This window comes from Haemorhous mexicanus, chromosome 27 (assembly GCF_027477595.1).
Source record: "Haemorhous mexicanus isolate bHaeMex1 chromosome 27, bHaeMex1.pri, whole genome shotgun sequence".
Taxonomy (NCBI): domain Eukaryota; kingdom Metazoa; phylum Chordata; class Aves; order Passeriformes; family Fringillidae; genus Haemorhous; species Haemorhous mexicanus.
The window spans coordinates 5604718-5626186 of NC_082367.1; the positions used below are offsets into that span (position 1 = coordinate 5604718).

The 21469-nt window shown below is 55.4% G+C and overlaps 2 protein-coding genes across 4 annotated transcripts; one reads left to right on the plus strand and one right to left on the minus strand.

Moving 5' to 3' along the window:
• Window positions 1–3393: 3393 nt before the first annotated feature.
• Window positions 3394–15727, plus strand: CAP1 (cyclase associated actin cytoskeleton regulatory protein 1). Of its 3 annotated transcripts, none has more exons than XM_059868378.1 (13): window positions 3394–3456; window positions 8473–8585; window positions 8823–8923; window positions 9338–9415; window positions 11238–11381; window positions 11470–11555; window positions 11670–11775; window positions 11876–12047; window positions 12669–12844; window positions 13032–13155; window positions 13256–13338; window positions 13813–13956; window positions 14346–15727. In XM_059868378.1, the coding sequence occupies exons 2-13, from the start codon at window positions 8492–8494 to the stop codon at window positions 14427–14429; spliced, it is 1392 nt and encodes a 463-aa protein (XP_059724361.1). In that variant the 5' UTR covers window positions 3394–3456; window positions 8473–8491; the 3' UTR covers window positions 14430–15727. The 3 variants fall into 3 exon arrangements, with proteins under 3 accessions (XP_059724361.1, XP_059724362.1, XP_059724360.1); XM_059868379.1 differs by having other exon boundaries at window positions 3448–3556; XM_059868377.1 differs by lacking the exon at window positions 3394–3456 and adding an exon at window positions 8214–8242.
• Window positions 15728–15872: 145 nt separating this feature from the next.
• On the minus strand, window positions 15873–20100 carry PPT1 (palmitoyl-protein thioesterase 1). The gene is made up of 9 exons (XM_059868380.1): window positions 19943–20100; window positions 19598–19707; window positions 18735–18862; window positions 18161–18231; window positions 17382–17484; window positions 17211–17301; window positions 16995–17093; window positions 16770–16841; window positions 15873–16459 (listed from the first exon to the last, which is right to left on the minus strand). The coding sequence occupies exons 1-9, from the start codon at window positions 20040–20042 to the stop codon at window positions 16337–16339; spliced, it is 897 nt and encodes a 298-aa protein (XP_059724363.1). The 5' UTR covers window positions 20043–20100; the 3' UTR covers window positions 15873–16336.
• Between the last annotated feature and the right edge of the window lie 1369 nt (window positions 20101–21469).

The window sequence follows — 21469 nt, forward strand, 5'->3', positions numbered from 1 at the left end:
GTTTCTAGGGCAGGAGAGCAGGGGGACAAAGGCAGCTCTCTGCAGCCCCTGTGGTGGGGCAGGTGGGTGGCAGGAGCATCCTCTGCTAGAGCAGGAGGAGGAAGGCTCCAGCTGAGAGAGCTCAGGATTGTTGGGACTGTTCTGACCCTGCACTGCTCCTGGCCAGGAGTTATCCCAGCCATGGCCATGACCAGGCTGCCTCTGAGGGGTGTGGGCAGTGCTGCTGCTCCAAGGCTTTCAAAGATTGCTGAGAGCCTTTGTTTTTTCTCAAAGAGCTTCAACAGCAATAAGGGACACTTTATTCTTTGCCTCCTTGTTTTTTTGGCCCTGGAGTTCACGAGGAGGAGTCTCTGGGTTTTTGCAGCCAGCCCAAGAGACTAAAACCCTCCAGAGGAGCTTGAACTGTGGGCTATTCCTCACTGAGCATGCCTCCCCTGTTCGAGGCTTTGAAGAAAATGGGATGTGTGGGGGGGAGGGTGACCATGAGAGCTGATAACACTCGAGGCCTGGGCAGGGCTCCAGCCTGGGAGCAGGGATTGTGCTCCAGTTTGGTTACAGTGGGCTTCACTCCAAGCGTGGAGAAGAAATGGGTGGCAAAAAACACACAGGGAGGTGTTGCCTGTACCTACAGCTGTGCTCTGGCTTGATCCACACACACCTTGGGCCTGGAGAAAATGCATCCAGGTGCTGGGAAGCACCTCGCTGCAGAGCTGGGGTGCCAGGGCTGCCACAGCCTCGGGGTGAGGGGCAGGGAATCAGAGGCAGGTGCTGGAAAGGCAGGGTGCATTTCCAGCTGGGTGCTCGTACCTGCCAGGCTGCTCCTCTCAGGGCTGGGCTGTGCCTGCCAGGGCTGGGATCAGCCCTGAACCCAGCTCAGGGGTCCCACGGGCTCCTGGGCCAGCCCTGAATGGGGAGGGGCTGTGCACGAGGGGAGCAGAGGGTTCTGGTCTGCTCTGGGGACAGGTGACTGCTAAGGGGACAAAATCAAACAAAAAGCAGCACATGAACCTCAGAACTCCATCCTCTGGCACCAAGGGGCAGGACTCAGTGGCTCAGGCAGGAGGAGAGACTGCAGGGACAGTTCCAGAGGTGACAGCTGAGTCTATTTACCCTGCAGGGAAAAAGTGGAAGTGTGAAGTGTCTCTCCTTGCAGAAGGTGAGGAATAAATCCCCTCCTTATCTGCAGGGAAAGAGCAAAAACCCTGGGGTTTATCTGGCAGCAGGGTTTGTGAAACATCCCAGGGGTGAGGATGGGTTTGCCTGGGCTGGAAGGATCCAGGAGCAGCAGGAATCACCCAGGGCTGGTTCCAAACACCTCAAGCTGAGCCAAGCACAGGTTCCCACAGGCAGGGGTGTCACCCCAGGGTCCCCAGGGAGGCTGGATCGGGGGACAGAGCCAGCTGGAAGTCAGCCCAGCCTGGGAAGGAGCAGCAGGAATGCTGGAGCAGGGCTGTGGCCAGGACAAGCGCTGGGCTCTGTCACCACCTGGGGACAGCAGAGTTAACCCAGCCTGGCCGTGCAGGATGGGTGTCACAGCTGTCCCCAGGGGTCACCCTGGCTGTGCCACCAGGCTGAGGTCACTCTTGTCATCTGCAAACACAGGCTGACGTGGTTTGGTGGGCTTTGGTTAATATTTTGCAAAGCCTCTGTTCCCAAGTTAGTTAGCAGCCCCGGGGGCAGAAACGATGGGGCAGTGATGTGGCTTCCTGCCGAAAAAAAAATTTAAAAAAATAAATCCATTTTCCCAGGAATGAATCTGGGCTGCAGTGCCCTCCTCACCCCACCACGAGGGACACAAAAACCTTTGGCTTTTTGCTCTCCTGTGGCTGCAAAATCCCAAAAGCTGCTGTCTGCGGGACACAGAGACGTTTTAGACAAAACACGAAGCAAATATTCCCAGGGTGCTTGGAGAAAAGGGGGATGAGCACCAGACATGGGCAGGGATGGAGCAGGTCACTGACACACGGCACTGCCCCGTGCCACAGCCGTTCCAGGAACTCGAGATTTGTTCCTCCACGAGCCTCGTTCAGCCGAACGGACCCACCCGGGAGCGAACCCCAGGGCAGGGCAGGGCCACCCCCGGGCCCCGCTCTCCTCCTCCCCTTTCTCGGCTTATTTTTTGTTCCTCTCCCCGCTCTCCCCATGGATGCTCCCCGCCTGGATTCCCCCTGCTCTGCCGAGGCAGGACACGGCTGCTTCTTCCCTACAGCGACTTTTAGGATGCTGAACACCACAAGTGTCTTATTTTCTATTTTACATCCCGTCCGAGGGTTCTGGAGACGGGGCAGGGGCACAGCGGGTGTGGGCAAGGTGGAGAACGGGGCTGAGAAAACCAGAAAGGGACAGGAGGAGTGACCGCAGGGACAATTCCAGAGGTGACAGCCGAGTGGAATTGTGGAAGTGCGAAGAGTCTCTCCTTGCAGGAGGTGAGGAATAAACCCCTCCTTATCTGCAGGGAAAGGGCAAAAAGCTTCGGTGGGTTCGGGAGATGCGGGCAGTAGGATCTGCCGGGCTCCGAGGGCAGGGGACCCCACGGAGAGGGGGTGAGCCTGGGCTGGGTGTCCCCCATCCCGCACCCGCAGCTCGCACCGCCGGCAGCGCCGGGAGATCGAACCCTCGGAGGGCTCCGTGTCCCCACCGGGTGTGAGCAGAGCTTCACAGTCAGCCTCGGTAGGTGTCAGCAGAGCCCCGCCGCCGGCTCCGAGCACCATCCCCGAGCCGTGACCATCTTTGGTAGCGCAGCCGGGCAGGAAGCGGCGGCCGCGGCTTCTCCTCCTCCTCCTCCTCCTCTTCCTCCTCCTCCTCCTCGCCAGCCTGACAACGTGTCCCAGCTATTACCGGACAGTGTCCCAGACCTCACCAGGACAGTATCCAGTTCCTCCCCCAACTTTCAGCCTTGCCCCTCTCCCAGAGGCTCCCAAAGCACCCCAACCCCTTTCGGGGGTCCCAAACCTCCTGAGGACCCCCTACCCCAGCAGTCCCTCCTGGGGGGTGAACAGCCCCTCTCGGGGGGTCCCAGCTGGCCCAGGGGGCTCTCAAACCCCCCCCAGCCCCTCCGTGTGACCCCGCGCGGCTCCCGGAGCCCCCCCAGCCCCTCCGGGGGTCCCGAATCCCCCCGGGGGTCCCGGACCCCATCCGGCCCATCGGCTCCGCCCACACATAAGACCACGCCCATAGCCACCCCCATCGCACACGGAGACCACGCCTTCCATTCAATTCACCAATCGCAGGGCGGAATCCGCCCCGAAGCCCCACCCCCTTCGCCACACCCCTTAACCGTTCTGACCACGCCTCCTACCCCGCCCGCCAATCGCGCGGCGGCTCTCCCGAAGCCCCGCCCCCCGCCCCGCCGCGCCGCACGCCGTGCGCACATCCGGCGCGCGGGGCGGGGGCCGGAAGCGGCGGGCGCGGCGGGGCTGGGCGGCGCCGGGAGCGGCGGAGCGGGAGCGGCCGGGGGTGAGCACCGGGCACCGGGCACGGCCCGGATCCGAGGGTGGGAGTGAGCGAGCGGCACCGGGCACCGGCACCGGGCACGGCCGGAGTTGGGCATCCGAGGGTGGGAGTGAACGGCACCGGGCACCGGGCACGGCCGGGGCTGAGGATGTGAGGGTGGGAGTGAGAGGCACTGGCACCGGGCTCTGGGCACGGCCCGGATCCGAGGGCGGGAGTGAACGGTACCGGCACCGGGCACGGCCGGGGCTGAGCGCGGATCGGCACCGGGACACGGCCAGATCTGGGGCCGGTACCGGCGAGAGTGAGCGGGCACCGGGATCAGGACCGGGCACCGGGCGCGGGACCCGGCCCAGCCCCGGGGGCAGTACCGGCGAGCCGGGACCGGGGACCGAAGGACCGCGGCCGCTCCCCGGGGCCGGTGGGGGATCCCGGGCCGGGGGGCGGGAGAAGCCCCGGCCCGGTTGGTGCGGGTGGATCCCCCCAAGGCGGCGATTTGGGGTTAATTTGTCCCGGAACGGTGCAGACACCCCCGCGGGGCTCTCAGCGGAGCGGGGGCTCGGTTACCGGGGCTGCACCGGCTCACCGGGGCGGGCGGGAGGCTGATCCGGCTTCTCCCCGCAGCCTGCAGCGAGGATCTCGGTGCTGCACAGCCCGGGCTCCCTCTCCATCCCCGGGCTGCTTCCCGTGCTCTGCCTGTTGCGGTTCCTCCTCTGCAGCGTGCCTGGGGTGGGATCGATGTGTGATTCCAAAGCATTCCGTGCTGGCCGAGTGGGAAAACAATAATAATTACAATAATAATTAATGTTCTGCACATCCTGGGGCTCTGGAATCTCCCCAGGTGCCCTGAGAAACCGGATCCGTGCCTCAGGACACTGCTGTGTGTGCCCGTTCTGTTCCAGGGCCAGCCCTGTGTCCCTGGGATATTGCTGAGCTCTCTGAAAGCCAAAAATACCCCCAGTTATTCATGCGGAGCGTTCAGGCGAGCGGGCCATGCTGGAGCAGGCACAGGAGGGATGCTGAGCAGCTCCCATGCTCGGAATTCCTGATCTGGAGCTGGCTGCTGCATCCAGCCCAGCTCAGAGCCCACATCCTTGGTTACCTCCCTGGTGGATTCATCTCCCTGGCAGGGAGAGGAAGTGAGAGGAGTGTGGCAGCTGAGGCTGGCAGGCACAAACCTCCTAATTCAGATGATTGTGCTGAAAAAGGAGCCTTTGCTCCAGTGCTGAGCTTTAACCCCCTCTTATCCTGTGACTAAAACACCAAATAACATTTTTAACGGCTTCAGGGGGATCTGTTGTATGGGAAAGCTGGAACAGGGGCCAGATGGATTTTTTTTTTTTTTTTAAAGCACTCTTGGTTTTCTAAATAAAGTGGATCTGAAATAGCAGGAGCAGCCAGCACGGGTTCTGGCGCAGTGTCAGCAAGTATTGTTGGACTATAAACAGCTGAGATCTCTGTCCTGGCAGCTGCTGGGACCAGCAATAGCTGTCTTGTGTTCATGGCTGCTCCTGACCACTGGCTAAATTCAGGCTTTTGACTCCTGCCTTGCTTCAAATCATTCCTGCCTTGAGGAGCTGAACTGTTTAAAAAAGAAAAAAAAAAAAAAATTCTTCAGGCTTTTGGCAGATATAAACGTTGGAAATCATCTGGTAGCTGATCCCCTGAGATATTCCAGTGTCAGCTCAGAAATAAACTGTGGTATGTTCCTAATTTAGTTGTCCCATCTTTATTTCTTTTGCCTGTAGAAACAGGAAGTAGCTGATGCAAATTCGGTGGTGCTGACAGCAGTGTGTCGGGCTCGGTGTGAGCAGAAGCGTAGGTTTGACTTGCTTTGGCTATAAAACCAACATTTGTGTCTTCCAGAATGTCTAAGGGAGGGCTCAGGTTCATGTGCTGTCTCAGGCAAGGAAACAATTTCATTTTTGGTGGTTTTCTGAGAATTTGCTCGCTCTGAGGCTGGGCCAGCTCCTTGATGTTGCTCAGACAGGAAGCTCCTCTTGCTGGGATGTGCAGGGTTTGGGGTGACTGATGTTTTAGCAATAAAATCCCTTCCTTTTATTGCTCTGCTCAGCCTGTTTGTGGCACAGCGTGTCCCAGGCTGAGATGGGAATAAAGGGCAGTTGATAGATGAACAAATGTGCTGTGAAAAGGAATGGCCCCTCTGGCCCTGGGTGAAACTGTGTTTGCTGCTTCTGCTCCACTGCTAATCAAAGTTCAATTGAATTGGAATGAGATTTAAATCCTGTGCTGTGGGTTCTGGGAGGGAGAGCTGCAGCTCCAGCCCTGCACAGGGAGCTGGGAAAGTCTCCCTCATCCCTCTGGGGCACTGGGTGATGTGCACAGCAAAAATGACTCCTAGGTGATCTGTAGAACAAAAAAAAAAACCTCCTGGATGGTCTGTGTGTCTCATCTTCCTCTTCAGAGAAGGGAAAGGAGATCTGATAATTTGCACTGAAACCTGTGAAGTCAATTTATCACTTTCTGTTGAATTATTTTACATTTACTGGCCAGCAGACAAAACACTGGCTAGGTGCAGTCCGGGCAGGTCCCCTGCGTGGTTGTTTTTATTTTCCTTGCTGAGTGTTAATCTCTGATTTAGTTACAGCCCAATCGTTTTATTTCCCTCTGTGTGGGTATCCAGGCAGCAGAAATAGCTTCATCCACAGGGCAAAGAGCACAGGGAGGGTGAGTCAAGAGGAGGGACTGAGATCCAGGACTTTGGGTTGCCTGCACTTAGCTCTCATTTTGCTGCCAATTTACCAACTGACTTATCTTATAAGTTGCCCTAATGCCACCCATTAAAATGAAATTAAAATGAGTTCACCATCTGCCTGACAGCAGCAGGTTTGCCGAGCTGCTGTGGGGCACTGGGAGTCGATGGCTCTGGAAAAAACAAGGCAGGACTTGTCAAATGCAGGGAGAGGGAGCATGGGAGTCCCAAGGAATGCTGATTTTGGTAATTTTGGGACGTTAATCCCACCCAGAGCTGAGGGATGTGCAGCTTCCTTTGCTGCTGGGGGTAGGAAGCAGTTTTTCAGTTTTCCATCTGGATTTCTGCCCAGTAATCCTGACCCAAGCTGCAGTTCAGGCAGTGGGGCTGATCAGATTAGAGCCTCGCCAGGGATCAGTGCTGCAGAGCTTTGTTTGAGTCAGTTTGATTTGAGTTTGAGTCAGGCTGATCTTTAAGACAGCTGGTTTCAAGCACAGACTGCACTGCTGTGTGGTGAGAAGAGGACTGCTCTTTACAGCATTTTCAGGTTGTTTTGCTCAGGAGACCACAGCTATGTGCAGCCCCCAAAAACCTGTAAGAAAAAAGAATAATTTGGTTGCCAGTGAAGTCAGGTGCAGGGCTCACAGCTAAAGGTGCAGGGCTCACAATTAATGATGCAGGGCTCACAGCTAAAGGTGCAGGACTCACAGTTGAAGGTGCAGGGCTCACAGCTAAAGGTGCAGGACTCACAGTGAAAGGTGCAGGGCTCACAGTGAAAGGTGCAGGGCTCACAGCTAAAGGTGCAGGACTCACAATTAATGATGCAGAACTCAGTGAAAGATGCAGGACTCACAGTGAAAGGTGCAGGGCTCACAGTGAAAGGTGCAGGGCTCACAGTTAAAGATGCAGGGCTCACAGTGAAAGGTGCAGGGCTCACAGTTAAAGGTGCAGGGCTCTTCATTGCTCTGGTGATGGGGGGACTGCCACGGAGTTTCAGCTTCTCTGGGCTCTTTTTTTGGTGTGTATCTGGAAGCCATCCAGTGGGGTTTAGTGCACAGTGTGTCCCCTGGTTCAGCATGGACAGAGGAGGAAGCTGCTTCTCTTCCTCCCCTGCCCCCTGCAGCAGAGCTGCCTCTCCTGCTGCAAGCAGGCAGCAGAGGGGTGGAAAAAGCCCTTGTTTGTCTTGTGACATCAGTGCTGGGCTCGTGACTAATGCTGGATCTGCCCCACATCCTCTGGAAATGAGGTGAAAACGTGCACTTTGAAGCAGCAGGGCTGAGAGGGCTTGTGAACAAAAGCAAAACTCAGAGTGAGAACTTGAGGTTTCCTCTCAGAGGGGATCCAGGGTCAGCTCAGCTGAGTAAACCCTGCCTTCCTCCTGGAGCGCTCTGGGGGTGTTTTGGGAAGGACCCCCCTCCTCCAGACAGGGCTTTGGGCTTCTGCAGGCTGCAGCAACCCCTTCAGAAGGAAGCTGTGTCCAGGCCACCGTGGTGATTCATGCTGTAAAATCTTTTGATGAATGGTGATAAGATAAAAGTGCCCCAGTGACTTTGCTGCTCCCTCCCTGCATTCCCTGGGCATTACTGTGCTGGGAGCGTGACCTGTCTTGTTGCTTGGTGCAAAGCAGTAATTAATGGAAAGTTGATGTGACTTTTAAGACTTTTTCCAGATGACATGCAGCAAATGGCTTGCGTGCCTGGGCCTCTTTCCTGTGTGGTGGCTGCAGAGGAGGCTCTGCAGAGCTGCAGAGGAAGAACAGGGGCTGTTGTTGCAGAAGCAGCTCTGCTGCCTCAGCTTGTGCAGCTGCTCCCCTTGGTGTGTGCCAGGGTGGCTCAGGCTCTGTGCTGGGGTGATCCTGAGCTTACAGATGCTCCTGGGAGCAATTCAGGACTCCAGGAGGTCCTTGCAGATGCATTTGGAGACTCAAACCCAGGAGATTCATCTGGAGCATGTGAGCTGTGTGGTCACAGCTGGGACTTTGGCCAGGAGCTGACTGCAGTGAGAGCCTGGGCAGACCTTTGTGTCACTGAGTGGTGTCACTACGAGGTCAGAAGGTGGAAGTTTCATGTCCTTACACATGTAAGGAGTCTTTAAAATGGAATAGAAACTATTAAGGAGTGACTGTGGCAACAGCAAGAGGCTGTTGTGTAACCCAGCTGTCTCTGCTAATGGCAGGGTGCACTGCTGCCCATCCTCAGGCTGCAGAGCTGGGCAGGAATGATTCTCCTGGAACTGGTAGAGCTTGTAGCAGACAGCCATAAACCCTCTGTGGCACCTGGGGATGGGGTAATTGTGTCCTGTCCGTGCAGGTTGTGGACAGCAGCAGACATGGAGAGGCTGGTGGAGCGCCTGGAGAAGGCTGTGGAGCGCCTGGAGAACGTGTGCCAAGGCCCTGGCATGTGTGGAGATGCCTCTGCCAAAGGTGAGGCCCAGAGCACCTCCCAGGGCACTGCAGAGCTGGCACAGGGCTCACTCTGGGGGGGCTGGGGAGGGCAGGGGAGCCAGGCTGGAGGGGGCTGCCCTGTGGAGATAAAAACTCTGTGGCTGCAGCACTTCCTCAGCGCTGGGCTCAGCCTCCTGCAGGTGGGAGGTGCAGCCCGGGGCTGTGGCAGCCTGTGGGGTGCTCCTGGTGATCCCTGTGCTCTGGTTTTTTCCACAGGAGTGGCTCAGTACGTGCAGGCTTTCGATGCCCTTCTGGCTGGGCCAGTGGCTGAGTACACCAAGATCAGCAGAGAAGTTGGTGGGGATGTGCAGAAGCACGTAAGGACTCCTGTTCCCCCTCTGCTCCAGGGGTGCTGCCTCTCCTTAGGGCTGGAAGGGCCAAATCTGCTGTCAGAGTCTGCATTCCTCTAGCACTGTATCCCAGGATCTTTATAATCCCTGAGGATTCAAAGCAGATGCCCAGATAACCTCCAGGTTGCCACCTACACACTCAGGGTGAATCAAACATTCTCCTGGAAATCCCAAAGTGCCTGGCTGGGTACAGACCTTGGGGCAGGCCTTTAGGAGGCTGAAAGCTCCCCAGCCCTGAGCTGTGCTGCTCTGGTGAGGTTCCTCTGGGGATGGGTTCCTCCAGGAGTGTGCTCTGGGCTCAGTGTGGCTGGTTCCTCCCTGCTGGGGTGGTTTGTTCATGTGGCACAAGGGAATCTCCCTCATCTTTGTGTCTGTCCTTAGGCTGAGATGGTCCACGCAGGCTTGATGAGCGAGAGGGCCCTTCTGGTGGTGGCATCTCAGCATCAGCAGCCAGCAGAGGTGAGTGTCCCCAGTCCTCCTCCAGTTCCTCTTTTGGCCCAGCTGTGACAGCCCAGGTTCCCCCAACACTCACAGCCACCCCTGAGCCCGAGGGCAGAGGTTTCTGATCAGGGATTTCCCACACTCTGAGGGCATGAACTGCTCTGGGCACTCCCCAGTGTTGGGCAGAACCCTGGATGTTGGCTCTGGGAGCTGCAGAACTGACATTTCCCAGTTGTTACAGCAGCTTGGAGCTGTCAGAGCAGCCTGGGACTGTCAGCTCACAGCTCCTGTCTCCAGTTTCACCTGGCACCAGCTCTGCTCAATCAGTGCTCCCTGAGAACCCGCAGACAGGAGCTTGTCTGAGCCAGGAGCCACCCTGGGATTTGTGTAGCTCCTGCTTTTCATTATGTGATGCTCAGAGACTTTCAGGCATCAAACTCCTCCAGGAGCAGAGCAGACACTGGTCTCTGCTGAATGGCCTCTGGATAATGGCTGGGCTTTTAGGATTGATTTGTCCTTAGCAGGTAATTTAACACTTTACCCTGGGCTGCTGCTTCTCAGCAGGATGTGTGGCTGAGAATCTGATCCTGAATGCATTGGCTTTTCCCTGCTGAGAACTGTTTTTTCCTGAGCAACAGGATCCCACCTTGCTTTTCTTTGCAGTTATTATCTCACTCAGTCGTGGCTTCTACTGTTACATTGTGGGAGCTGGATTTCTGTGCTCCTTTCCTGTTCACTGCAAAATAGATCTGCATCTTTTTACCCCAAAATCAGCGTTGGAGGGTTGTTATGTTCCACCAGGCTTGCTGGGATGCAGCTCTGTGCAGCCTCTAGCCTGAGAACCTGCTTACAAATCCCACGGACACGTTATTTAAATAAAGGATTATGAACAAAGAACAGCCTTAATCTAGGGTAGCTCTTTGTGCAGGTTGTCTGGCAGGAGTCTAATTCTGGAGCAGCCAGTTTAAAATGCAGAATGGGTGAACTCTCAGTGCTTGTGCTGAAGAATTTCCCCATCCTGTGACTGGAATGTGCTGCTGGGCTGGAGCTTCTGAAAGTGTGGCCTGGCCAGCAGTGCTTGGGACCTCTCAGTTTTCATCTAAACAGAGATTTAGATGAAAACTGAGCAGAAGCTGAGGTTTTGGAAGGCAAGTTTTGCCCAAATTTGTCCCTCTCTGCTGCCACCAGCAGGAGACTCTCCGATGCTAAAGGAAGGAAAAGTTGCCTCAGAGGCATCTCTGGAAACGTGGAATTGGCTCTTTGCTGTGCTCTGACCCCAGAGCACTTCTGGCACTTCCAGTCAGCATTCCAAGGGAACAGCACACAGGAACAAATTTTTACCATCCAAATACTAAAGGGTTGACTCGAGAAATAACTGGGATCCTCAAATCTGGCTTGGTGGGGGTGACCTTTGAACTTGCTGGGACTCTGGTTGTGGGGCAGGCTGTAGGTGCCAAACCCGCCCAGCACCCCTTTCTCTGAGGGTTCATGGAGGAAAAATCTAACAAACTGTTGGAACAAAAGAACCCAGGAAAGGCAATTGCTATTTCTGTCCTCGTTACTAACAAGCTTTGTCAGTGTCTCCTGGATTGAACATGAGTCACAGTTCTTGGCGTTCTCCCACGGCGCCGATCCGATGGGAGCGGTGACTTCAGCCTGGAGGAGCTGGGCTGTGGGACCAAGCCTGGCTTGGACAGGGCCAGGCCTGGACAGGAGCTGCAGCAGTCACTGCTGCCAGTTGGAATCTTGTTCTGAGTCCCCATCAGCTCAGCTGTGCAGCCATTCCAGAGCCGTGCTAATTAATCTCCTTAATTGTTATCCCCTGTGTGTCGTTGTGCAGAACGCGTTCTCAGACCTCCTCAAGCCCATCTCGGAGCAGATCCAGGCTGTGCAGAACTTCAGGGAGAAGAACCGTGGCAGCAAACTCTTCAACCACTTGTCAGCAGTCAGTGAGAGCATCCCAGCCCTGGGCTGGGTGGCCATGGTGAGGACTCCATGGGAAGGGCTTTTCCTTGGGCTGCTGGGGAGAGCCTGGTGGGCTGCTCGGTGCCAACGTGTTCTCTCTGCTCTAGGCTCCAAAGCCCGGTCCTTACGTGAAGGAGATGACTGATGCTGCCATGTTTTACACCAACAGGATCCTCAAGGAGTACAAGGATGTGTAAGTTCACCTTTTCTCTTAGGGCTGGTGTTGAGCTTGGCCAGCTGGGACTGCTCCAGCATCTGACCCCAGCTGCTTTCCTCAGCCTTTAATTCCTCCTCCTTGTGTTCTCAGAGATAAAAAACAAGTGGACTGGGTGAAAGCTTACCTGAGCATCTGGACAGAGCTGCAGGCCTACATCAAAGAGTACCACACCACAGGGCTGACCTGGAGCAAAACAGTGAGTGCTGGCTGCAGCAGGGAGCCGCGGGGCGAGCGCGGGCTCAGCGCCGCAGGAGCGGAGCCGGTGCGAGCTCCTTTCCTCTTCCCTGCTCTTCCAGGGTCCTGTAGCCACAGCAGGGGCCAAAGCACCAGCTGCCCCCCCAGCTGGGCTTGCACCCCCACCTCCAGGGCCTCCCCCTCCTCCTGCCCCCGTGAGCTCCAGCACAGACGACTCAGCCTCGCGCTCGGCGCTCTTCGCCCAGATCAACCGGGGAGAAGGGATCACCTCGGGTATGTCAGGGCTCAGGGGGGGAGGGACTGCTCTGCTGCCTCTCCTGCTGCTGCTGCTCCTTGTTTTCCTGCTGCCCCTCAATGCACCTGCTTAAAAAGGACACCAAAACCCAGCTGGTCGCAGTCTGGGGCTGGTGCTTTCCCAGGGACAAAGGGAGCACTCCTGGGGGAGAATTGTCACCCTCACCTGGCAGGTGGAGCAAGGCATGAACTTCCAGCTGTAAATACCTGAGGCTGAGCCCTGTGGTCGCCTGCGTCTTTCTGGTGCAAAAAATGCAATTTGGCAGTTGTTGTTTGCACCAGTTTTTCCCTTTTTTGTGTTCCCTGGTGAGCACATCAGGACATGGGGTGCTGGGCTCGAGGTTCTTTCCAGCTGCAGAGTGGAAGAGCTGGCACACTCTGGTTCTGTGGTTCACGTGGTGTTCTTGTCAATATTGCAGCAGCATTTCCTGCTTCCTCCTTCCCTTCCTGTCACTCACACTTGGGCTCAACTTAGCCCCAGCCTCAGGAGTTTATTTGTGTTTTGACAAGTGTTATCTTGGCCGGTGGAACCCCTGATGGGTGTTTGGGGAGCTGCACTCGTGGAGGGGAGCTGCCTCTCAGCTTTGCCTTCTCTTGCAGGCTTAAGGCACGTCTCAGATGACATGAAAACCCACAAGAATCCAGCCCTGAAGAACCAGGGGGGCCCCGTGAGAAGTGGCCCCAAACCTTTCACTGCTCCCAAACCTGCCTGCAATGCTAACCCCTCCCCAAAGGCACCTCCATTGCTAGAATTAGAAGGCAAAAAGTGGAGAGTGGTGAGTGCCTGGTGCTGGCAGGAGTGGGTTGGAGGGATGGGAGCTTTGGAGAAGCAAAGGGGGCTCTTCTGGAGAACTTTCTCCTAAGAGACACCAGCCTGAAGGCACCTGCTTGTTTTTAAAGGGATTTGAATGGATTAATTGCTCTGCATTCAGAAAATGAAGTCTGTTTCCTCTGCCTTTTCAGGAAAACCAGGAGAATGCCACTAACCTGGTCATCAGTGACACAGAACTGAAGCAGGTAGCATATGTTTTCAAGTGCACAAACAGTACACTCCAAATCAAAGGCAAGATCAACTCCATCACCCTCGGTGAGTGGGGAGAGCCCTGAAAGCTGCTCCTGCCTGCTGGTGTGTGTGCAGGAGCTGGAGCCCCCAAAACCTCTGTGTCCTGATCTGCTTTTCTTTGCAGACAACTGCAAGAAGCTGGGTCTGGTGTTTGATGACGTGGTGGGCATTGTAGAGATCATCAACAGCAGGGATGTTAAAGTTCAGGTGAGTGCCCTGTTCTCTCTGCTGGCTCTGGAGCAGTTGTATTTCCAGACCAGGAGTGTGCAGCTGTGGAGAATACCCATGAAACACCATCTGTCCCTTGGGAAAGGGCTGAAATTTGTGTCTTTGAGCTGTTTCAGGGTTTGGGTAAGAGCTGAGGCTCTGTGAGGTGGAAAGCACGTTTGGCTGCCAAAGCAGGAGGCCAGCAGCAAGATTTATTCCAGTTCAGCTTGGGCATCTGATTTGGAATGGTCAGTTTGCCCAATGCTGGCTCAAGTTTTGTTCTGAAGAGGTCAGAACATGAAACTGGGGAAAATTACAAACAAAAACTTTGGATTTCTGCTAAAGGTGGGAATATTTGAATCCTGTGCCATTGTCACGGGGAGGGCTTGGAGTCCAACCTCTTCCTTGAAAGAAAACACACCAAAAAATGCTGTGGCTGTCCAGTTTAGGCTAATTCTGCTCTGGCCCTGCCAGGTCATGGGTAAAGTGCCAACGATTTCCATCAACAAGACAGATGGGTGCCACGTGTACCTGAGCAAGAGCTCCCTCGACTGCGAGATCGTCAGTGCCAAGTCCTCGGAGATGAACGTGCTCATCCCCACCGAGGGGGGGGACTTTGTAAGTGGAATCCTCTGGGAAGTGGAAAACTTTGAGAGTTTGCTTTGGAATCCTCCTGCAGCCCTGCTGGGGTTGGGGGATGCGGGAGCTGTGTCTTGATAAAGCCCTGCAGGGAGTGTTGGTTACAGTGGGGGGAAGTTTGTGGAGTTTGGAGGTTGTGAATGATGATGTGATTTATAAAAATGGCAAAAAACATCTGTAAATAAGATTATTGCTGGTTTGTGAGAGCTTCTGCTTCCTCAGGATCTCTTGTGGGGGCAGAACAGGCACCAGTGTGGTACAGAAGGTAACAGCACAAAGCTGAGAAAAGAAATGCCTGAAGCAGTGGGAGTGGTTACTAATCTCAGCCATAAACTGATTTTTGACAATTTTCTGTTTTTATCCTCCAGACTGAATTCCCTGTCCCAGAACAGTTCAAGACAGTGTGGAACGGTCAGAAGTTGGTTACCACTGTGACAGAAATTGCTGGCTAAGCCGAAAAGCTCCAAGGCTCATCCCTCCCCTGGCCCTGCTGTGGGACAAATCTGCTTTCAGATGATTCTCTTAGATTTCTTGTACCTTTCTGCTCTCAAACTGCTTCTCTTCTACCTGAGAGACACAGCTGCCTGCCATCACTGAGGTTCCTCTGCCTGGGCGTGGGGTAGGTGGCGGGTCAGTGGTTGTCACCTCTCTCAGCAGGAAGGTCTCTTCTTCTCTCCCCTTGTCCCATCTAACTGCACCAATCGATCAGAGTCTCGGTGAACTTCACAGCCAGTCCTGGCAGTTGGCTTTCAGAGTGTTGTTTTTGTATTGCCTTTAAGCAAAACTGTTCATGTGAGAGGAATGTTGTCCCCTTTTTTAACGAGTGACAGTGTCTGTCAGAGGCCACAGTAGCCAGCTGTCCTGGGAAGCTCCTGCAAGCTGCTCACTCCAGCTCTCTGGAGCAGCTGCTGGCACCACAGGACACGGGAACGGTTTTGTCGGACCAAAGGCTGAGGACCTGGGCCAATTCCACCCTGATTTCTCTTCCATCATTCCCACTAGCTCAGTGCATTCCTGATTGTGCCATGACAGGAGGCTTTCATGCCCCAGTGCCACAGGAAGGCTGCAGCGGTGCCACCACGGCCACCCAGCAGCCTGGCTGGTAGCTTGGAGCTGAGCACCTCTCATTCCATGAGCCCTCCACCTTCACGAGGCAACCTTTGCCCCAGGGCTTCCTTCCTGGAGCAGCTGAGCTCAGGTTCAGTCTGCCAGGATGGTTTTTCTGAAGCTGTGCCCTTCCCCAGAGGAAGGAGCTCCTCCATTCCAGGTCAGTAGTGCAGAGCTGTAAATACCTGAGTTGGATCAAGTCGGTTCATCACTCTCTTCCTCATCTGCAATCAGCCCCCTCTGAATCCTCCCCCTTTTTCCCCTCCTGTTGCTTGGCTCTTTATTTTGGTGGAAGCTTGTAGCCTCTGTTCCAGGGCCCTGGAGCAGAGTGATGGATCACACAGTACTGTACTGGCCCATAAAGGGAGCTGCACGTGCTTTGACCTTCATTTTTCCAACGCCTCGGGTGGCATAAGCATATCTGAAATGCATTTCTTCTGTAAAGTGTCAATGTTCTTTTTCTCTAGTACAAAACTTACAAAAAAAAAAAAAAAAAAGGAAAAATTATGCAATTTTTTTTTTTTATTTTGAAACTGTCCTGTGACTTGTACTTGTCTTCTCCTGAGGCTTGTGAAAAAAACCTTTCTTATGTACTTAAGATTATACAGAAGATAGAATAAAGTTAATGCCAACTTGCTCATTACTGTGGCTCTTGTCTCATTTTTGGGGCCACAGGGGAGCTCAGGCTGGACAAATTTCCCCTCTCTGCCCGACCCTGCCTTGATTCCTTGAAATATTCCCAGAATTTCCTCAGCTCCCCTCCAAACACAGTCAGCAGCTGTCCAAGCTTTTATTTAATTGGTTAGATGGTAAGCTATTTATTGATTTCAGTTGTACAAAAGAACATAAACCAAGCCATTAGTTGAAAACTGTTCAAGCTGTTAATACTGCTGAATTCCAAACCCTCTTTTTTTTTCCCAGAAACCCCCTAAATTTGGCCTTTTCCCCCATGATTGCCCTGCACACAGCCATGAGAGTCTTGCACTAGTGAGTGGGGTTAATACTGCCAGGGTGCCCTGCAGGAACAGGGGTGGAGAGCAGCTCTGAGAGCTGGGGTGGATCCCCAGGCCCTGTGTCAGAGTCAGGGCAAGGCTCAGCCCAGCTGGGAGTGCAATTCCACCCTGGCAAACCCCCCTGGGCTAGACCCCCTCTTGTTCCCCTCCCCAAGTCCCTGCAGGCCTGGATGCACCTGCTGTGCACAGTGGCTGGTGTTGGTTACAGTGAAAGCCCTGCCCAGGGCTCCCGGGGAGCTTCACTGCAGGAAGGGGAGGATGGTGCTGTCAAACCACTCCTCTGAGAAGTGCAGGTGATCCCCCTGCACCCCCAGGAACACCAACTTCCCTGCTTTGTCCATCTCCTGCAGCCCCAGGCGATCCTGTGGGGAGAAAGGGGAGATTCCACTGCTGCTCTCCTCCTCATGGAGGGGAAAAGGGATTCCAGGGGACTCCTGGAGCAAAGCTTGGAACAGGAGCAGAGCTCATGAGGCACGGAGGGGGACCCTGGGCCAGGCAGGAACCTCCAGTGTCATTCCTGGGCTCCACCAGTGCCAGGAATGGCTGGAGGGAAATGTCCCCCCAAACAAACAGCTCCTGGCAGGGGAGGCAATGCCCCAGGAGTGACAAGAGCAGGGCTGTGGGGCCCCAGGACAAGAAAGAGGGGACACAGCAGAAGCCCCCAGAACTCACCTCTTTGTACAGAGAGGTCTCCTGCAGAGGGATGGTCTCCTTGGCTTGGCCACTTTTGTAAAACCCAAACCACTGCACAAAAATGGATAAAAAATGAAGGAACAGCTGCTGAAGGAATCCCAGGAGCCAAGCAGACTTCCAGGGCAGTGTCAGGCCTGTGTTTGTGCTCAGCCTGCCCCTCTGCCACCAAAGGAGAAACCCCAAGAGCTGCCCTGCCTTCCTCACCTCAGAGATTGGAGGGTCCACCATGGTATCGTTGAGGAATTTCACCATCACAAACTTCTTCAGAGCCTTCAGGTTCTTCTTGTAGGTCTCGTTGATGCCCTGGATGGAAGCAGGAGAACACATCCAAGCCACTGGAGAGCCCAGAGAGAGGGAAACTCTTCAGCTTGAACCCTCCCAGGCTCCTGCTGTGCTGCTGACAGGGCAGAGTGTCCTTACCCTCTCCTGGTTGATGTCAGCCAGGAAAATGCTGTTTTTCCTGTACTCCTCCTCCTTCAGCGGGTCGTGCCAATACTCTGCTTGCACCAAGCTGCAGAGGGGACAAAGCAAAGCTCAGCCTGGAAAGGCAGAGCTGCTCCTGAGCCTGGCCTGGCCTGGGGATGTACTCACTGCTCCTGCACAGCCTTGCTGTAGGCTCCCAGGTCCAGGGTTTTGCGGATCCAGTCGCAGAGGTGGGAGCTCTCCCCAGGGCAGCGTGGGAAGCCGTACACCCCTGGGCAGGACACAGCTCAGTCACCAAACTGGGCCCTGGATCCCTCCTGCTGCACAAGAACCAGCTCTTGCACAGCAGCAGCAAGAGTCACCCAGGTAATCAGGCAGCTTTTAGCCCTGATTACAGACAGCCCTCCTGTCCCAGGAGCTGTGGCACAGATAAGGGATGGGGAGTGCTGGGTGCTCCCTACAAATCCTCCCTCTCCAAACAAACAAACAACTCCAGGAGCTGTGGGATTCTCAGGGCAGAGTATCTGGAATTCTCTGCCAGCCACTCTTAACTCCACACTCCTTAATTCCTTTTCACAACTCCCTTTCCTCAGGGCTTTGGCCTTCAGGATGCTGACTGTAAAATACCCTTGTGACCCAGGAGGTTCTGTTTCACAACTGTAGAAGTTTTTATAATTTTTGTAGCCATTTCCCACAAAATAACTCATCCCAAGAGCTCCCAAGGTGTGTAAGAATCCTACCCAGGCAGAGAAGCCAGCTGCTGACAGAGCTCCCTTTCCACTGCCAATTAAGCAAGATCAAGATAATGAAATCAGCAAACACTAATTGGGCCAAACACATCACCAGATCCAGCCAGGAGCAAAGGGACAATTAAATTGGTGAGAAAGTGATCAGAATTTAGGGAAGAGCCCCAAAAGGTGCCCAGGAGCTGTGCCAGGGGGCACTACCTTGGTGCTGTCCCCCGACGGAGATGAGGCTGAGCATGGGAGGAGCAGGGCACCTCTGGGCCACAGCCCTCCTGTGGGGGAAGAGCAAGGAGCTGAGCAGAGCCTGCCCAGGCCACGGGAGCAGAACCACAGAATCACAGAATCACTGGCTTGGAAAAGACCTCAAAGATCATCGAGTCTAGCCCAGCCCCAACCCCTCAACTCAAGCCTGGCACCCAGTGCCACATCCAGGCTTTGTTAAACACACCCAGGGATGGTGGCTCCACCACCTCCCTGGGCAGAACATTCCAGAACTTTATCACCCTTTCTGTAAAAATCTTTTCCCTGATATCCAACCTATATTTCCCCTGGTGCAGCTCGAGGCTGTGACCTCTCATTCTGACAGTTGTTCTGTGTGGGTTTGGGCACTGGGATTGAACCCTGCCTGGAAGAGCAGGAAAACACACCCTGCCCCCTTGGAGCACTCCTGCATTCAGGAATTAACACTTTGTGTCTGCTGAGCACCTCTGAAGGGTCATAAATGAAGATCTGAACCCCCCCAGGGCCCCTGAGCTGGGGCAGAGTGCAGACTTACAGGAACTGGCCTCCCTGGGAGAAGCCCATGGCGTTGTAGCCTCGCTGGAGCTGGGGGTCCTGGGCCAGCTGCCTGCACACCTCCCTCACCTGCTCGTTGACGTTCATGAAGAAGCTGTTCTCCATGTCCTGGGGATCAGAGAAGGGCGGGGCATTTGTACCTTTGCTGTGGCTGGTGCTGCCCTAAGCTCTGCAAACAGATCACTGACATTTGTGGTTTAGAAAGAGGACCTGAGCTTTGACAGGGACAGAAGTGAAATTCCAGTTCTGAGACTTCCCTTTACCTTCACTTCCCTTTCCCTTCCTGCTCTGGTTGGCAGAACTGTCTCACATGGAACACTGACATTTCCCCAAAATTCTTCTCAACTTGAATCCCTTCAGATTTTGGTCACATAAATATAAAACTTAAAAATCAAACTTCTCCAGAAGCCAGAAAACCACCTACACTACACATCATTATTGAAAGAAATTCCACAGCACTACAAAAACCCATGAAGGTGCAGCAGTGTGCAACTTCTTACACTGAAGCAAATAAATGTTTGCAGATGGAGAAGCACGGCCAGGGATAAAGCTCTGCCCCAGCACAGCCTGCACCCCACGCACTGCCTGCACTGGCTGAGTGTGCTAATCACTGGATTTGCATATTAATCCAATTTAGGTCAGGGATTTGTTTTCCCCCAGTGCTTTTCTGCAGGTATTAGCTGGACTTTATCGGGTTCTACCTGTCAAAGCTGTTTACCCCACCGAGAACAGAAAATTAGCAGGGAGGCAGAGCAGGAATCCCGGTGGAATCCCGTTAGAACCGCGGACTGCAGCGGCCCAGCCCCACCCCGCACGCAGACACGCGGGTGACACGCGGCTCACCTGGATTAGGCTGCTCCCGATCTTGAGCGACAGGACGTAAATCCCCGGGATTTTTTTCTCCACCAGTTTTTTGATGTAGCCCATGCTCACCGGATTGCAGCAGCTGTCTCCTGCCAGAGGGAACACCAGGATGCGTCACCACGCCACGGCCGCGGGCCTCACCTCACCTCCACAGACACACCGCGAGCCCCGCTGCCACGGGACCGGGAGCGGCAGCACCTCCCGGTCCCTGCCGAGACCGGCGGTCCGGAGGAGGGGGACACCGGAGCGAGCGCCCCTCGGTCCTGCCCGGCTCCCAGCCCAGCCCCGCCACTCCCGCGGCCCTGGCGGAGGGTCCGTGCTCACCCATGCCGTGCCAGATCACCAGGGGCGTGGCGGCGGCCGCGGGGCCCAGGCATAGCCCCAGCAGCGCCAGCACCGGCACCGCCGCCCTGAGCGCCGCCATCTTGGCCAGTCACATGACCCGCCGGCGGCAAGGGGAGGGGCTGGACAGGGGGCGGGACCAATCAGGGGCGTGGATCGCAGATGAGGCGTGGTCTAGATGCGGGGGCGTGGCCTCAGGGCTCCTTGGACTCCGGGTTCGAGTCCCGCTGGTTCCGGTCGCGCCCAGAAATCCCAAATTTGCCCAACTTTGCGGCCGCATCCCGCTCCCCTCGGGACACGCAGCCGGGAAACCCACAAGGCCGCTGCCTGCGTGCTGCCCACGTGGCACTGCATCCTCTCTGCCCTGCCGTGCGTTGGTTATGGGCTGGGGCACACCCTGGCTGGTTTCCTCCTGCAGCGGCGGGCGCTTGGCGCAGCAGCCGCCAGGAAGTTTTTCTCAGCACCGAGGGAGGACGAGCCTTCATCGGCCACCCAGCCTTTCCAGCACACTGCGTGGCCTGCTGTAAAGCACTTCCCGTTTCCTCCCAGGGGATGCTGCTCCCAGCCCCTCCCTGGTGGCTTGGCTGCAGTCCCGCCGCTGTTTTGGTCCTTCTCACGCTGGCCTTGGCAATAATCAGCCTGCCAGGGGCAGGCATCAACACCAACCACGTGGACATCGCACATCTCTGCCCTCCTTGGCTCTGTGTCCTTCCCTTTCCCTGTCCCACGAGGCCTCTGCAATTCCTGGTCTCCCCTTTCCTCTGTAGCTGCTGGCATTGGAAGCTAAGGGTGAAATAAAGGCTTAAAATCCCCTCCATTCTTGCAGGGATGTGAAATAAAGGCTTAAAATCCCCTCCATTCTTGCAGGGACGTTGCTCAGCACCCCAGGCAGTGTTCCTGCAGTGAGGGAAGGGACAAGAAGCACCCACTCCTCTCTCTCCCTCCCTGTGACAGTTTCCTCCCTGCCTCGCTCAGGAAATCTTTGCTTTCCCTCTCCTGCTGGGAACCACGAACACCTTTGGCACAGTGGCAGGATCAGTGCTGCCCTGCAGCTGCACTTCTCATCAGCCAGGTGAAAACCTGGGGCCAGAAACCAAGAGCACATCCCTGGAAAAACCCAAACCTGCTCTCAGCAATGGATTTCTTTCGTTGCACTGAATCAAAAATGACACCAAGCCCACCCCCTCTCCCAGAGAAAATGTGTTGTGGCACCTGGCAAAGCAAAGCTCTGGACTATTCTGGGGGCAGGGATGACTCAGAGCAGGAAGAGCTCCATGTGGGACCCCATCTGGATGAATCTGGAGATGGGGAGAGGGTCGAGGGAGTGGGTGAGTGGGAAGCTCTGTGCCAGGCAGGGAAAGCTTCCTGAATTCAGCAGAGAAATGCCAAGGGAGGAAATGTCTCTGCAACAAGATGGGCTCTGGCAATCCTTCCCTGTGAGGGTGTAAAGCCCTGGCACAGGGTGCCCAGAGCAGCCCCTGGATCCCTGGCAGTGCCCAAGGCCAGGCT

What these genes read in the sequence shown, in the direction of transcription:
- CAP1 (XM_059868377.1), top strand. An exon ending in GTGGGGATGTGCAGAAGCAC is followed by an intron (nt 8,924 to 9,337) that starts GTAAGGACTCCT and finishes GTCTGTCCTTAG; the next exon opens with GCTGAGATGGTCCACGCAGG. An exon ending in CCACCGAGGGGGGGGACTTT is followed by an intron (nt 13,957 to 14,345) that starts GTAAGTGGAATC and finishes TTTATCCTCCAG; the next exon opens with ACTGAATTCCCTGTCCCAGA.
- PPT1 (XM_059868380.1), bottom strand. Translation starts at nt 20,042, where the DNA reads ATGGCGGCGCTCAGGGCGGCGGTGCCGGTGCTGGCGCTGCTGGGGCTA. An exon ending in AGCAAGGCTGTGCAGGAGCA is followed by an intron (nt 17,302 to 17,381) that starts GTGAGTACATCC and finishes TCCCCTCTGCAG; the next exon opens with CTTGGTGCAAGCAGAGTATT. An exon ending in TGGACCCTCCAATCTCTGAG is followed by an intron (nt 16,842 to 16,994) that starts GTGAGGAAGGCA and finishes ATTTTTGTGCAG; the next exon opens with TGGTTTGGGTTTTACAAAAG.